The 14,124-nt window shown below is 34.8% G+C and overlaps 1 protein-coding gene across 9 annotated transcripts in view; it reads right to left on the bottom strand.

Moving 5' to 3' along the window:
• Positions 1–14,124, bottom strand: part of KDM4C (lysine demethylase 4C) — a 280,337-nt gene that overhangs the window by 75,312 nt on the left and 190,901 nt on the right. For 8 of the 9 annotated variants that reach the window (XR_012635528.1, XM_074932069.1, XM_074932071.1 and 5 more), the window contains 2 exons: positions 12,615–12,670; positions 8,855–8,963 (listed from right to left, as the gene is read on the bottom strand). Coding sequence is in view for 8 of the 9 variants with exons in the window: in XM_074932069.1 (XP_074788170.1) it covers positions 8,855–8,963; positions 12,615–12,670 (165 nt within the window). In the remaining variant the exon portion in view is untranslated. The remainder of the gene's footprint in view (positions 1–8,854; positions 8,964–12,614; positions 12,671–14,124) is intronic. The other variant, XM_074932075.1, reaches the window with a different exon arrangement.

Below are 14,124 nucleotides of genomic sequence, written 5' to 3' on the forward strand. Positions count from 1 at the left end.
TGGAGTACACAGCACAAGAAAGACTTGTACCTCTTATAGGAAGGCTGGAACACCTGTCCTGTGGACAAAGACTGAGAGTGTTGGGGTGTTCATCCTGGACAAGGCTCCAGGGAGACCATATTGTGACCTTTCAATACTTAAAAGGGTCTTTTAAGAAAGACAGGGTGTGAGAGACGAGAAACGAGCGGGATGTGAATCAGGGAAAGACTTCTTATGAGGGCCTGCAGTGACAGGACAAAGAGCAACATTTTTAAACTGAAGGAGGATAAATTTAGATTGGATATGACAGACACTTTCTACAGTAAGTATGGTGTGATACTGTAACACGTTACCCAGAGAAGTTGTGAATGTCTGAGTGATGGAAGTAGGCAGGGCTTTGAGCAACATCATCTACTGACAGATGTCCCTGCCCACGGCAGGAGGGTTGGACTAGATGATTTTTAAAGGTCCCTTCCAACCCAAACCATTCTATGATTCTAGAGGACATAAAACAGTGGAGACTTTAAAGGAATTAAAGTATAATGGAGTGATATATAAGCACCCACTGATGTTGGTGAGGAGTGTTGGTTTTCTAAAATGTATGTAATGTATATAGAGTCAATAGCACAGCAAAATTCACTCAAAACTGCTTAAGACTTACAGATAATAAAAAGGTACATTTCTAGAATATTCAACAATACATCTTTATGTTACCATATATCAAGCTGGTAGTAATTGCAGTGACGTGCGTTTAAAACAGCTGACCCTGGACACAAAAATGATACAAGATTATGGAAGAATTGTTCTATCTTTTAAATTTACATTTAAAAATACCTTAGTTTGATGTGTATTCAACTCCTATGAAAACAACACAAGCAACAGCAGAAACAAAAACAACAGAACTGCCTCTAAACCTTGGTGCATGTGGTAGTCAGAGAGAAGCTTTCCTAGATCATGCTGTTTCCAAATTATTTTCTTACAGATACAATCCTGGTGTCATTTTTCTTTCTCCCAGTTTTCTAAAACATTACTTAAATTCTGCATATACTGGACACATTTAATCCTTGCTAGTTACCATACTTAAATCGGCAGACATGTTTCTGTCCCTTTCCTGGCTGTTTTAATTCTCACACCTTTTTCTTTTCCCTTATATATATATGATGTATCATTTTTTACATCAAATGTATTTCTACAGAAAACTTTTATATGCAATTAAAGCAAAAAATTAAGGTTAAAAACCCCACAATCTAAATGTTAATTCATATATAAATCCAATGTCCACCAACATCCATTATTAATATTCCTGGGGATGTAAAGTAACTCTTAACAACTTAACAGAACACTGTATTTTCAAAGTCTTACACAGATATTAGGCAATATTCTTCTCATCAACATAGTGACACCAGTATTGACAAACAGAAAGGTAAAGTAAGGACAAGCAACTTATTAAATATTACATTGTGTGCAAAATTCAGATGAATAACCATAGAATGAGATTCTGACAGGATCTGCTACCTTATTCATCCAATTAGAAGATATTTCAAATGATTATCAGTAAAAAATTAAGCTTTGATATCCAATACAATCACAAGTCCTTTAGCTCTTTTAGATACCAAATACTCAAATAATATTTGGAAGTGGACTCTGATCTTTAAAGCATGTAAGCACTTGAAAGCTTTATCAGGAGATAATGTAAGCCAAAATTAAAGTAAATAAATTCATCAGATTTGTAATCTTTTTTCCGATTTAGAATGCTATAAAAACATTTTTTTAACTGATGAAAAGTAAAACCATTTAGATAACTCATAATCCTCATGCTATTCAGTTGATGCTTTCCTGTCATCAAATTATTAGAGCTCAGAGAGTTATTCCATGCTTGACAATGTAAGCTATCTATGAAATGAAATGATTATTCACTCTCAAACTTAATATTCAATTCAAAACTCGGTGTTTAATAGAGATCTTCACTGGTACTCACCTCTGGACCTCTACCTTTTTTATTTATGAGTTACCTTTCTCACACACTTGTTGCATTACTGTCCATTTGTGTGTGGTGACCAAAAAACCACATACATGACCTCACCTATACATGATACATATTGTATAGACAGAGATGAACTTCAAAATTTAGATCTATCAGACCTACATATCTTATTATGAACTATGAATCATTCAGATCTGTAAAAATTTTGAAGGTCTCTTATAAGGAAACTCCATTTCCTTGTACATAAAGTCCTCTCTGCAAGTAAAAAGAAATTCAGAGGACTAGTTAATATTTTAGGCACTCCGCTTTCATTCTTACAGACATGTCCATGTCTTCAGACATTATTTACAGTCACGCATATCTAACATTTTCCATATTTTTCTTAAGACTTGATAGCGTGGTACCACTGCAAGATACAACTTTGACAGTTTGCAGTAGAACCTGCTTATCATAGCAAATTACTCTGTCAGTAAGTACTATATAGCCAGCAGTGTACATTCTTCTAACATACTTATTAAAAATCTATGAACACTGTGACTAAAGCATGTACACTAAATTGTATTTAGTCACTACATTTTTACAAATTATATATTGCAATAATCAGCTATTGCATCATTTTTAGTTTTAGGGTTTTTTTAATCAACGTGTGCTATTTAAAGCTATTTCATTAACAGTTTTAAAACAATTTAGAAATATTTTTAAATCTGTCTTAAGATTTCTGTCTATTTCGCTCCCATTGCCTGTGAATGTGTGCAGTGAGTTAGTTAATGCCTGAATTTATGTATGGTATAGGGATTCTCAATTGTCCTTCCAGCACTATTTTTGGAAACGTGAAAAGTAATCAATACTTCTTTGTATTACCAGAAATGCATATCAACGCTGGTATACATTGCTTCAAGTGTTTCTTTACTCTTTCACAAACACAGCTGCAATAGTTCTATTACCCCACTGTAGTTTAACAAATGAATTTCATTACAAATCATAACTCAGAAGATGAGCAGTGTCCTCAAATGTCTTTAATACATTTTACGTTTCATACGTCATTAAAATAGAATGACAGGCAGGAGAACATTTGCTCATTCGTTTAAAATCTCATACACATTTTCGCTTTGATTCCATTCTTCGGTGGCATACCACAGAGAAACCGCTATATTTTCAGAATTGATGTACCTTTCAAAACTATAATCTTTGGCTTTCAAGCTCACTATTATTTGCCTTCAGGTGCAAATTTTAAAGTGTACAGGCTTCTAAAAAGAACTTTATGGCTCCAGCCAGATACTGAAAGGCTTGTAGATCAGTCATCATCACAGTGTAAATTTCTTTTCAAAATAATGTTCCTTACTCAGAGTACACTTGTGCTTATACTCGGTTCACTTGTCAAATACAAATTTGAGGTCATCAAAAGCTTCAGGGCAGCTTCAGCTATTCCAAAAATCATTTTCTACCTCTATTTTGTGGGAGAAATAGGATTTCAAATGTAAAAATAATAGGAAACTATACAGATAAAGAAACAAAGGCATCTTATGTGCATATTTCAGTACAGCATTGCAGTAACTGCCAGTAAGGACCATCAATCCAGTGCCCAGGCATTTTAGAATATTAAGCATATCAAAAGCAGGTAATGTATTTTAATACTGAGTTGACAGATATTCAAAATGTGATTTGAGTTGACATCTTAATTATATAGGTTTAGGAACAGGTGCTAATGATTATATTTAAATGTTTATTTTGTAACAGATGAAACATTTAAATACTGTCATTTAAAATGGCTACTGTTCATTATAAGTTACATATCTGACAATGGTAAATGACACTAGGCTCAACAGTCCTGTTGGTTTGCTTCCTTTGGCCATAAGTGCTTTAATTTAATTATATTTTCAAGTCATATGTTTTATTAAAACAGAATGACAGACAAGAGAGTACTTATTCTTTTTTTAAAGGCTGAGTTTATGTTTGAGAGGTCAGTCTGATTTTTTCATCTCCAGAGACGACGACTTCTTGCAGCTATAGTTCATATTTATAATTGGAGCTGAGCAATTAACACTCTTTTGAAAGCAGAGACTATCTAGGGACTTGGGGAGAAGCTTTTCCCTTCCCAAAGTAATGAGTTTTACCACTGACTTTGACACACACAGAAATCCACAGTCTGTTTTCTATGACCCAAATCCTCATAAACAGTCAAAGGAAACAGGTTTTAAAAAGCAGTTTATACCCAAGCTTCTCTTGGAGACTTAAGGACAAATGGAATAAGACAAACATGAAATAAATAAATAAATTAAATAATGCTGATCTCAGCTAGAAACCAAAGCTTTATCTGCTTTAGGTAAACAGTTAAATGCTGTTAAACTGTTGGGATGGAAGCTGACACCACAGTCATTTATGGCATAAACTCTCCTCCAAATCACACACTTAATTCCAAACTGTCATCAGCGGAAACTGTATATTTAGACAAATTTAATGTGGTCCCCTCCATACCATCACTTGCCTTCAACTTTGCCTCCCTTTTACCTGCTCCTAACATTTTCACTGTGATTAAACAGTATTTAAATTGGCATTTGTGTATCTCCCATCTTTTCACACTTGCTCATCTGTCTGATGTTAAACTTGGAGAAGATGGAACAGAAACCATCTGAATTAAGTATCCACAAAGCAGCTAGTATACTGTAGTTTATGGAAAATAACGTTTTAAAATGTGTGATATGCTAAGGTATCCCTCCAGGTATTTCGTTTTAGAACCTGTGCATAAACATTTGAATTCAACATATGTTTCCTAGCTTGATAATCACAAATTGTCATTTTACATGGCTATTGGAACTCAAAGTGTCTGATGGGTGTGACCAACCAGGCTGAATCTAAAATAAAGAAAGCAAGCCTGAATGCCTGACAAGAGACCAGGACAGTCTCATTTTTCCATTTACATGTTTCAAAAAAAGAGAAAAGGCATAGGCACAGAGAGGAAAGTGGAGAAACTACAGGTTATAGAATCTCTGTGGGATGTTCTCTACACTGAGGTTGTCTTGAAGGCCTTTTGCTTTCAAACTAAAAGTCATCTAGAGTTCATCAATGTAATGGGTGTACACTCCTAAAATGTAAGTGATGATACAACCTGTTCTATTTCAGCACAGGATATATCACATTCTTTTCTTTCACATTCCTCTATGAAAGACAAGGCATCAAAATCAGTATTGATTTAGACTGGTTTTATCTTCTAGCACTAAGGAATAATTTTCAAGAGAATTAATTCTTAATGAACATTTTACTGTCATGTAAATTTTCTGCAGTGACGGAACATGGCACTTAACCCACTGAAAAAAACTAGGGAAATACGAAAACATTTTGGCATTCTATAAAAATCCACTAATTTACAAACATGAAACAGTTGCATAAAACAATTTTAAAGCTATGAGCTACTTAAGCATAATAAAAATATTGATTTTTCCTCTGGAAGAAATGAGGATATATTGAATATTTAATAATGGAAAGATTGACAGGAAACACTGATTCCAACCCAGAATGTCTAGTGAATTAAAACTATTTAACAGCGATCAGTATACATACTAGCTAAGAATAAAAAACAGCCTACCAATATGTTCATGATTGCACAGATGTTATTTAATTTGTCAAAAATAAAACACTGACTTCCTATTTCCTTTGATATTTCTTGTAAATGCTACATTAAAGAAAATGTCAGCTCAGCCTTTACAGATCTCTGAAAACAATAAATGTTTTTATTTTGGTTTCTTACTATTTCAGAGAGAAATACGAAGAGGGGGAGGAGGAAAGAAGGAGGGAGGAGAGGAAGACTGAATGAAAAATGTTTTATAAACTAGAACTATTTACTCCTACACTGTAAATTTCTAGTTCTGGTATGGCTGCACAATTGAATGTAATATATCGTTTTATATGTTTTCTATTCTTTTTAGCTCATTAAAAAAAATTCACAAAACACAACCCAAATTTTGTAAAGGAGAGATGGCATAGTAGGACACCACACGTTTATTAGCTACTCCACACTTTAACATAAAGAACGTTACAAAAATAGGCTCAAAAATGTATTTTTTAAAAATGTATTGCTTATGAAGGCTCTTATATCAACAAACAATGTACAAAACTTGCCTTTGCTCATAAAGGAACATTCTCCGGCTTTGAATGATGAAGACTGATGAACAAAGATACACTTAACCTAACAAACAGGAAATGGCTGTAGGTATTGGCAATCCCCACAATTTCAAGGGGGAAAACTGTCCTAAATCAATTGCTCACAGATTCCCAGAGCTGATGTCAAAGTGTGAATCACTCAGTAAGCTTTTACAGAAATTAACAGCAAGACAGATGATATAGCTGTCTACTCCAAAGTATAGAGTATATGATAATGGAGAGGAATGAAAGATAAGTTTGGAAGTGGGGCCAAGTGGGGGGAAGAAGGAATGGGAAATCGTAGAGAAAGGAACAGAATTAATGTGGATATTACTGGGGTTTCCCTGAGGCAAAGGACCCAGTGTCAATGGGTATGAGAGCATAATTGTTCTTCTGCACCATCAACAGTCAGGAATTTAAGACTAACGTAAAGATCACACTTGATTTCACAATGATGCGGCAGATATACACAAGGTATTGAAAGCAACCTCTTTAGAGAAGTAGGAAGTCCATATTTCAGGAAACGAGAAATAATTTACAAAAAGTATCTAATGAACACAGGGCTTCAAAGAAAATAGAAAGTATCCATGCAATTCCATCTAATTTATTTCTCAGTTTCTTTAAATACAGAATACTACAATGTTATTCAGGAGACTTAGTTTATCTAGAGTATTCACTGTGAAACAGAGCTGAGTAAAGTCATCAGATACAGCAACTTATTTCCAACAAAAGCCAAAATTTAAAAGCAGACAGATTGCTGATGGTTTTAGAGCAGATTTTTCTCTGCTCAAGGAGCAGCATTTTATTGGTCTATTGACATTAAATCATTATAGGCCCTCTTGAAATGGTCAAACTGCCTACTTCCTTTAAATTAGTACAAGCCTAGCTACTTCATTATATGTCAGAAACTAAATCTTGGATAAGTAAGGTTTAATCAGCCACACCAGGACTATAGTGCTTCCTTTCCTCACAGTAAGACTCTCCACTACCTGCAGCAATACAACATTTATGGCTGATATAAAGTACCCTCTCATTTTCATTGTATTCAGTTGAGTTCCTTCATCACAACATTCATTCCACTCAAATATACAAACTCTTTTACTTTAAAAAACAGCATTAAGGAAAACAAGTACTATATTTCTAAACATTCAGGGACTCACAGGAGACCAAAAGGGTATATATATCTTAATACAATCTGTAGTGCTTCAGTGTCATTTTACATTTACATTGAAGGAGGTTTCAAGAACTGAAAAAGCACTAAGGACTATATGCAGTCTTCTATCAACTGAAGGAAAGAATAGAATAAAAAACTCTCCACTATAAATAACTGATTAACATCACTGTTTCATATTCAACAGAAATTACCTAGGAATCGTAAACCATGTGACTTCACAAATTTTGGCTCCATACCTTCATAATCAATAATTCAGAATTAATTCAAGCCTTCTCCAAAAGGCTGCTGTTATTCTTATACAGTTCAAGTCATAGACAGCCCAGAGAATGAATATCAACATCTGGTAAATCAAACATTCTGTGTTTTCAAACCCTGAATTTCCAAGCAGACACATATCTGTGACTGTTTAGTATCCTCAAAAAATAAGAATGATCATATTAAATTAATTTTCAGTGCTTCCACTGGTTTTATTTTCAGATTAGGAAGAACATTTTTTTTCTAATAATTTATATATAGTCTTTAGAAATGTGGTTTATGTTATTTTTAAAAGGAAATGTGAAAAAAAAATTAAAATTTTGAACAAAAATTTAGAATGGATTACCGTTTGAATAACAGGTTACCAATTTAAACCACTCAAAGGTGCATCACCGTATTTAGAAATAGAGCTATAAAATAAAAAAAAATAATTAATGACTTGAAATGAAAGTGTAATGAAAAACTAATAATTCAAAATGAGCAAGTACAAGGTCTGGAAGAACCACTCTGGAAATACCGTGGGGCAGATCCAGAAAACTGATGGTACCTTTTCCTTACGATCTTGAATGGGCCCCTAATCACTTTCTATCAGATGACATCACAGTGACGCACATTCTGACGAATTAAGTAACTGTCATGTAATACAGGAAAGAAAATACTTCTAATGCACTCATGCAGAACTTCTGCTTGTGTACATCAACCTTCTTGAACGATACTGTTGTTCTAGATGTAACACAGCGTGCCACTGTTAGTAGTCGATGCACTTTATTTATGTCTTTAACCAGCTTTTGAAACTCCTCAGGAAACAGAGCATTTCTTCCACCCGATATAATGTGCAGTCTGTCTTGTACACATTTTTCAACACCCAGATGGTAGAGATACCATGTAACAAACATACTACACATATCTTTTTACCTTCATAAATAGTTCCTTGAGGCAAAAATACCTAATAAAAAGACCTCACGAACATGTACTGTGTGATATTCCCAGTCTGTCTGGGTTTCAACACTTTCATCACCAATACAGTTTCAAAACTGAAACTTTCACAGTTGATACTGGTCAAGCTTGTTATTCTTCTTTTGAGGGAAGGCAGATTTGAACTTCTTTTAATAAAATACCAAAGGCTATTAACAGTGTTAATGAATTTCCATTATATGTCAAAAAGTCCATCTTGATAAAACCCTGGTTATTTAGCTTACCTTAAACATAGTTTAATGCTTTGTACCTGTTAATCATCATCACAATTCAGATTTCTCATACATTTCAAATATTGGAACACCTTAATAGCAAAGAATATATGAAGTATATAGGAATATACTACTCACCAATTTTAATCTTTGCAAAGGTATTCTGCTAGTGTCTATCGGTGCACGTTCTGTGACATTACCAAATCTGACTTCTGGGATGGCAATTGCACATATTACATGTGCCCACCTGTGAAAAGTGGCAAGTCAAGAATACCACCAAAAAACCCCTACAGAAGTAAAAGTGTTTAAGATGTTTAATTACTTCATGTGTGGTTTTTTTTTCCAAAGGCAACCATCTCTAAATACCTATTAGGATTTCTTAAGCTTCTTTGAAACATATTTAACAAGCCTTACAACACTACCACTTTGTGTAAATATAATTTCAGACTGAGGTTTTATTGCAACATTTTTTAAGCATCTTTCATGTTCAATTTATTAAGTGCAAAGGTTTTGTAGTTGTACTATCCACATGCACATATAAAGACCATGCTATTTGATTTGTGTGCAATTTATCACCTACAGCATTTTGGATTAACACTACTCAGACCTGAGTAATTATTCTTAGGCAACACACATGATCATAGTCATACATCTATCAAAATGTAAAACAAAGTATACAATCAAGACCTGTTTATAGACACAAACGCATAGAAGCAACAAACTGATCAGGCTATCACTGTAATGCCCAACATGAACTGGATCCCCTTTAGCAGTGAAAGAACTTGTCAAGTGCCTAGGACTAGTACTACATGTAAGACGTCAGTATAACTTCAGGAAACTTGTCAGATGATGCTATGTTCTTCCTATACTCATCAGAAAGCACTACTATATCCCTGAAATGCTGGTTCAATACATATATCTCAAAATAATAAAGGCTAAATGAAACTAAAAAAAAGTCTCAAATGAATATTGAAAGTGCATATCATATGAAGTAAAAGAGAACCTAATGACATTTTTACTAACCAAGAGTAGCCTTTTGAGACTACTTCTAAAACCTTTTTTTGAGCAGACCACTAGTAAATCTGAAGAAAGGAAAACATTTTCATTCTTTTGACTCATATTCCCTGCCATTCACTCTACATCTTGTCTCATTGCCCCATTTGTTCTTTTTTGTAAGCCCTGAATGCTTGCCTCACTCCACTTTCTGTATATCTCCAAACACACACATTATATCAGCATTTTAGCAGATTAATGAGAATGTAAGATGGAGCTAAAAGAGAGTGATGCAGCAGAACAGAAATAATTTCTCTTTCCTGCAGCAGAATAGTGCCTTTGACAAAAAAACCTTACCATTGACAAAAATATCTGAATATAACACACAGGTACTAACATGTGATGTTGAAGTTGTACTGGTCAAAGTGTGAAATAAGAACTGTATGTAAAGATGACATATCAATTAGCAAGTTATACAGTTCAGCCCAAATAAAACCACATAAAATTTATAGATCTATCATTTTATTATGGTGACAGTTCTGGTTTTGTCCTAACTTTAAAAAGTCTTGCCTTGAGACTTTTAAACTTTTAATAGCACCCTTTTCATTGCTGCCTGCCTACCTGCAAAACTACATTGTCTCACAATCTAAGCTTTTGGGACAGAAATGTTATAAATAAAATGCCTCTTCAGTAAATCTTTACCTAAACCTTTATACTCCGACATTTCTCAGTCTAAGAGGATTCAAAACACCTGCTGTGTTCTACTGAAAAGAAGGAATCTCTGTTCTCTTTTGTAGCAAATTGCTACGCCACCACCATATTTGATTCATTATCTTTTAAATCTAAGTAATGCTCATCCTGTATCTCCAATCAGTATGCAAGAGGGTAAGAAGAAAGGAATGAACATGTTGCATTTCACACTTGTTGGAAAAAAAGACATAATTGAAACATGCTCTTCCAAAAATTCTCACAAGTTTGGAATGGTAGCTAATGCTGAAAGATAGATGAAAGACTCAACAATGTGTAGAACCTGTAAGGTATTATGGAAACAGGAAAACAAGAGTAGAACTACTTTTACAGAACTCTCATTTCATAAAACTGTAACAGACTGATATAATGCAGAACCAAGATTTTAGCTATAGTATGAAGAGAAAGGCACTTTCTGAAAACTTCTATAGATTTTTTTCTAGGAATAAATCTTATGAAACATTTCTAAAACATTTTAATTGGTCTACAAAAAAAATGTTTGTATTTTCAAAGATGTAACAAGCAATTCATCATGTCCTGGTTTCAGCTGGGATAGAGCTGTTTTCTTCTTAGTAGCTAGAATAGTGCTGGTTTTTTGGATTGAGTATGGGATTTGGTATGATAAGTGTTGATAATGCACTAATGTTTTTAGCTGTTGCTAAGAAATCCGGGACTTTCCAACTACCCATGCTAGTGTGCAGGTGCTCAAGAAGCTGGGAGGGAGCACAACCAGAGCAACATGATCATGCTCAGTATATAGATGAGGATTCACTAGGAAGCTTGTCTTTCTCTTCCAGGATTGCAGTTTCAGGACTCTCTCTTCTCTGGGATGACTAGTCAGGAACAGGTTGGGCATCAGTCAGTGTGTCATGAGCAATCACATTCTGTGATACTCATTTGTATTTTCTATTACTACTATTCTCATTATAATTATTATTTTACTTCAATTATTAAATTGTTTTTATCTCAATCTACAAATTTCCTTACCCTTATCCCTCCAATTCTATCCCCATTCTCCATGCAGAGGAGGGTAAGCGAGCGACTGTGTGGTATTTGGCTGTCAGCCAGGTTTAAACCATTACATAGCAGCAAATATCAAAAGGGTGTGCTGAATTCTACCAAGATGACACTTTCATATTGTCCTTTTTTTTTTTTTTTTTCTTTTTTGGTGAGAAAAGCAAGAGGCAAATTTAGGGGAGTTTAAAAACTAAAGTTTAAGAACTAAAAAGCAGCTGAGAATTTTCATGTGTTGGTCAAAATCTCCATTAAAATAGTTACAAAATAAATGCTTTCTGAAGGCAAGATCTGGCCTGTGAGTTTCACATAGAACCTTCTCCTAACTGGATAATTTGCAAGGGTAATGCTACCAATTGCAAATCACTGATAAATAAATTCTTGCCTGGTAAGTGCAAAAGAATGTTGCAGCTAGATCATCTCTTACCACTGCATTCCACAGAGTTAAAGAAAGAGGTCTAAACAATATTGCTAAATTACTAAAATAATTTCATTAATTACAAGAAGATTCAATATGCATAAAACTGGTTTTACTACTGGGCTTGAGAAATTGCTAAGCTCCAGTATTTTCCATTTTATCTTTTAGGGTTACTTGCTATAGTGTTCTGTCATGCAAACAGAAAGAAAAATACTGATTGATGTCAACAGCATGATGTCAGCAACATTATCATTTTTGGCAGTGTATAATAGAAATGTATTTTAAGAAACACTTCAAAATCTAAAATTATTTCAATATGATTCAAATTAATTTTTAAAAATTACTGTTTCTAGAACGTCAAAGGTGTTTTATTAAGTCTGTAATGAAAAGTTTCTAGGTCCAAAGAAGAAAATACACTTTGCTGTTTGATAAGACTTGTCCATGTAAACAATGACAAATGAGGTCTCATTTACTGTCTTCACACAAAAGACAGCAGAATAAAATTTGGAACAAGTAAATGTGTGCAAGTACTAAAACAAATGTACATTTCAGCATCTAACTATTGCACAAAATAGCACCTTTCAATAGGAAAATTTTAATTCTGCAATGATTTAGCTTAAAGGGACACTGTCAAGTAGTGAGGTTTACAAATGTTTTGTACACAGGAATAGATTGGTAGTAAAGTTTAAAACAAGCACATACAATCCTAAAGTACATATTACTTACTTCTTGTCCGTAGTTTGCTTTAATGCACCACCTCTCAAATTGCAGAGACAACATTCCTAAAAATAAAAATAGTGTAGAAAAAAAAGTTAGCTTTATTGACTGGTTAGAAATCAGTTTTATTCAGCTGATCTTAAGGATATGTAAATCGCCAATGTAATTAATTACTAGGTTACAAACTGCCACTTCTAAGCATCACATTTCTTTACAGGAAAAATAGAAGAATACAGTAACAAGAAACAATTCAAATGAGTTAAAGAAAAACAAATTTCAAATATTACTCATAAACAAGTGACAACATTACTTTGAAATCGATACTAAATAAAAAGATGTTTAATCAGTACTGATATAGAAAGGCTGGAATTGCCATTCAAATTACTAAAATAAAACAAAGTAAAATGATGCACAGCCACTTTACTAGAAGTTACTAAGAAACTGACTCAGAAGCCATTAACCCAAGTCAAATATCTGCTTGTTCCTGACAGTTCTCAAATTTATAAATCTACCAGAATATGGGGTACGTTATTCATGTTATCCTTTCTTTTTTTGAAAAATACTTCCCTTTGCTGCAGTACATGTTCACTGCCATGGTCTTCAATACAACTCCATCTGCTTTCATGGCACTCAGTAAGGTATATTTCAGTGGTTCCCAGATACTATGCCAAACACAGCTTTTCCTACTTCTACTTAAAACTGTGCCTTTGAACAGATGATATGCAGGCTTTTCTGCTTTCCAACCCTTCTCTCCCCCTCTTCAGTCTCCTCCTTTTCTGAATCTATATTTTCCCTTTTTTCCCCCTTTTTTCCCTTGTTCCTTTTGGGACAGATGTTTCCAATCTTAGTTATTTTTCTCCCTGTCTTCATTTTTCTGGTCTCTACAAAGAACCAAGTGCACAAAATGAAGTCAAGATATCCTGCGCCTGTATATCTACACTCAGAAAGAGAGCTTGTCTCCAGAACCTCTAAATTTACAGCATCACAGAATTGTCTATGTTGCAAAAGACCTTGCGGATCATCCAGTCCAACCATTAACCTCACACTGACAGTTCCCAACTACACCATACCCCTCAGCGCTATGTCAACCCGACTCTGAAACCCCTCCAGGGATGGGGACTCCACCACTGCCCTGGGCAGCCCATTCCAACGCCCAACAACCCCTTCTGGAAAGAAATGCTTCCTAATATCCCGTCTAAACCTTCCCTGGAGCAACTTGAGGCCATTACCTCTTGTCCTATTGCTTGTTACTTGGTTCAAGAGACTCATCCCCACCTCTCTGCACCCTCCTTTCAGGGAGCTGTAGAGGGCGATGAGGTCTCCCCTCAGCCTCCTCTTCTCCAGACTAAACACCCCCAGTTCCCTCAGCCGCTCCTCGTACGACCTGTGCTCCAGACCCTGCACCAGCTCCGTTGCCCTTCTCTGGACACGCTTGAGTCATTCAATGTCCTTTTTGGAGTGAGGGGCCCAAAACTGAACACAGGAATCGAGGTGCGGCCTCACCAGTGCCAGTACAGGG

Source organism: Athene noctua, chromosome Z, assembly GCF_965140245.1.
Source record: "Athene noctua chromosome Z, bAthNoc1.hap1.1, whole genome shotgun sequence".
NCBI classification, from domain to species: domain Eukaryota; kingdom Metazoa; phylum Chordata; class Aves; order Strigiformes; family Strigidae; genus Athene; species Athene noctua.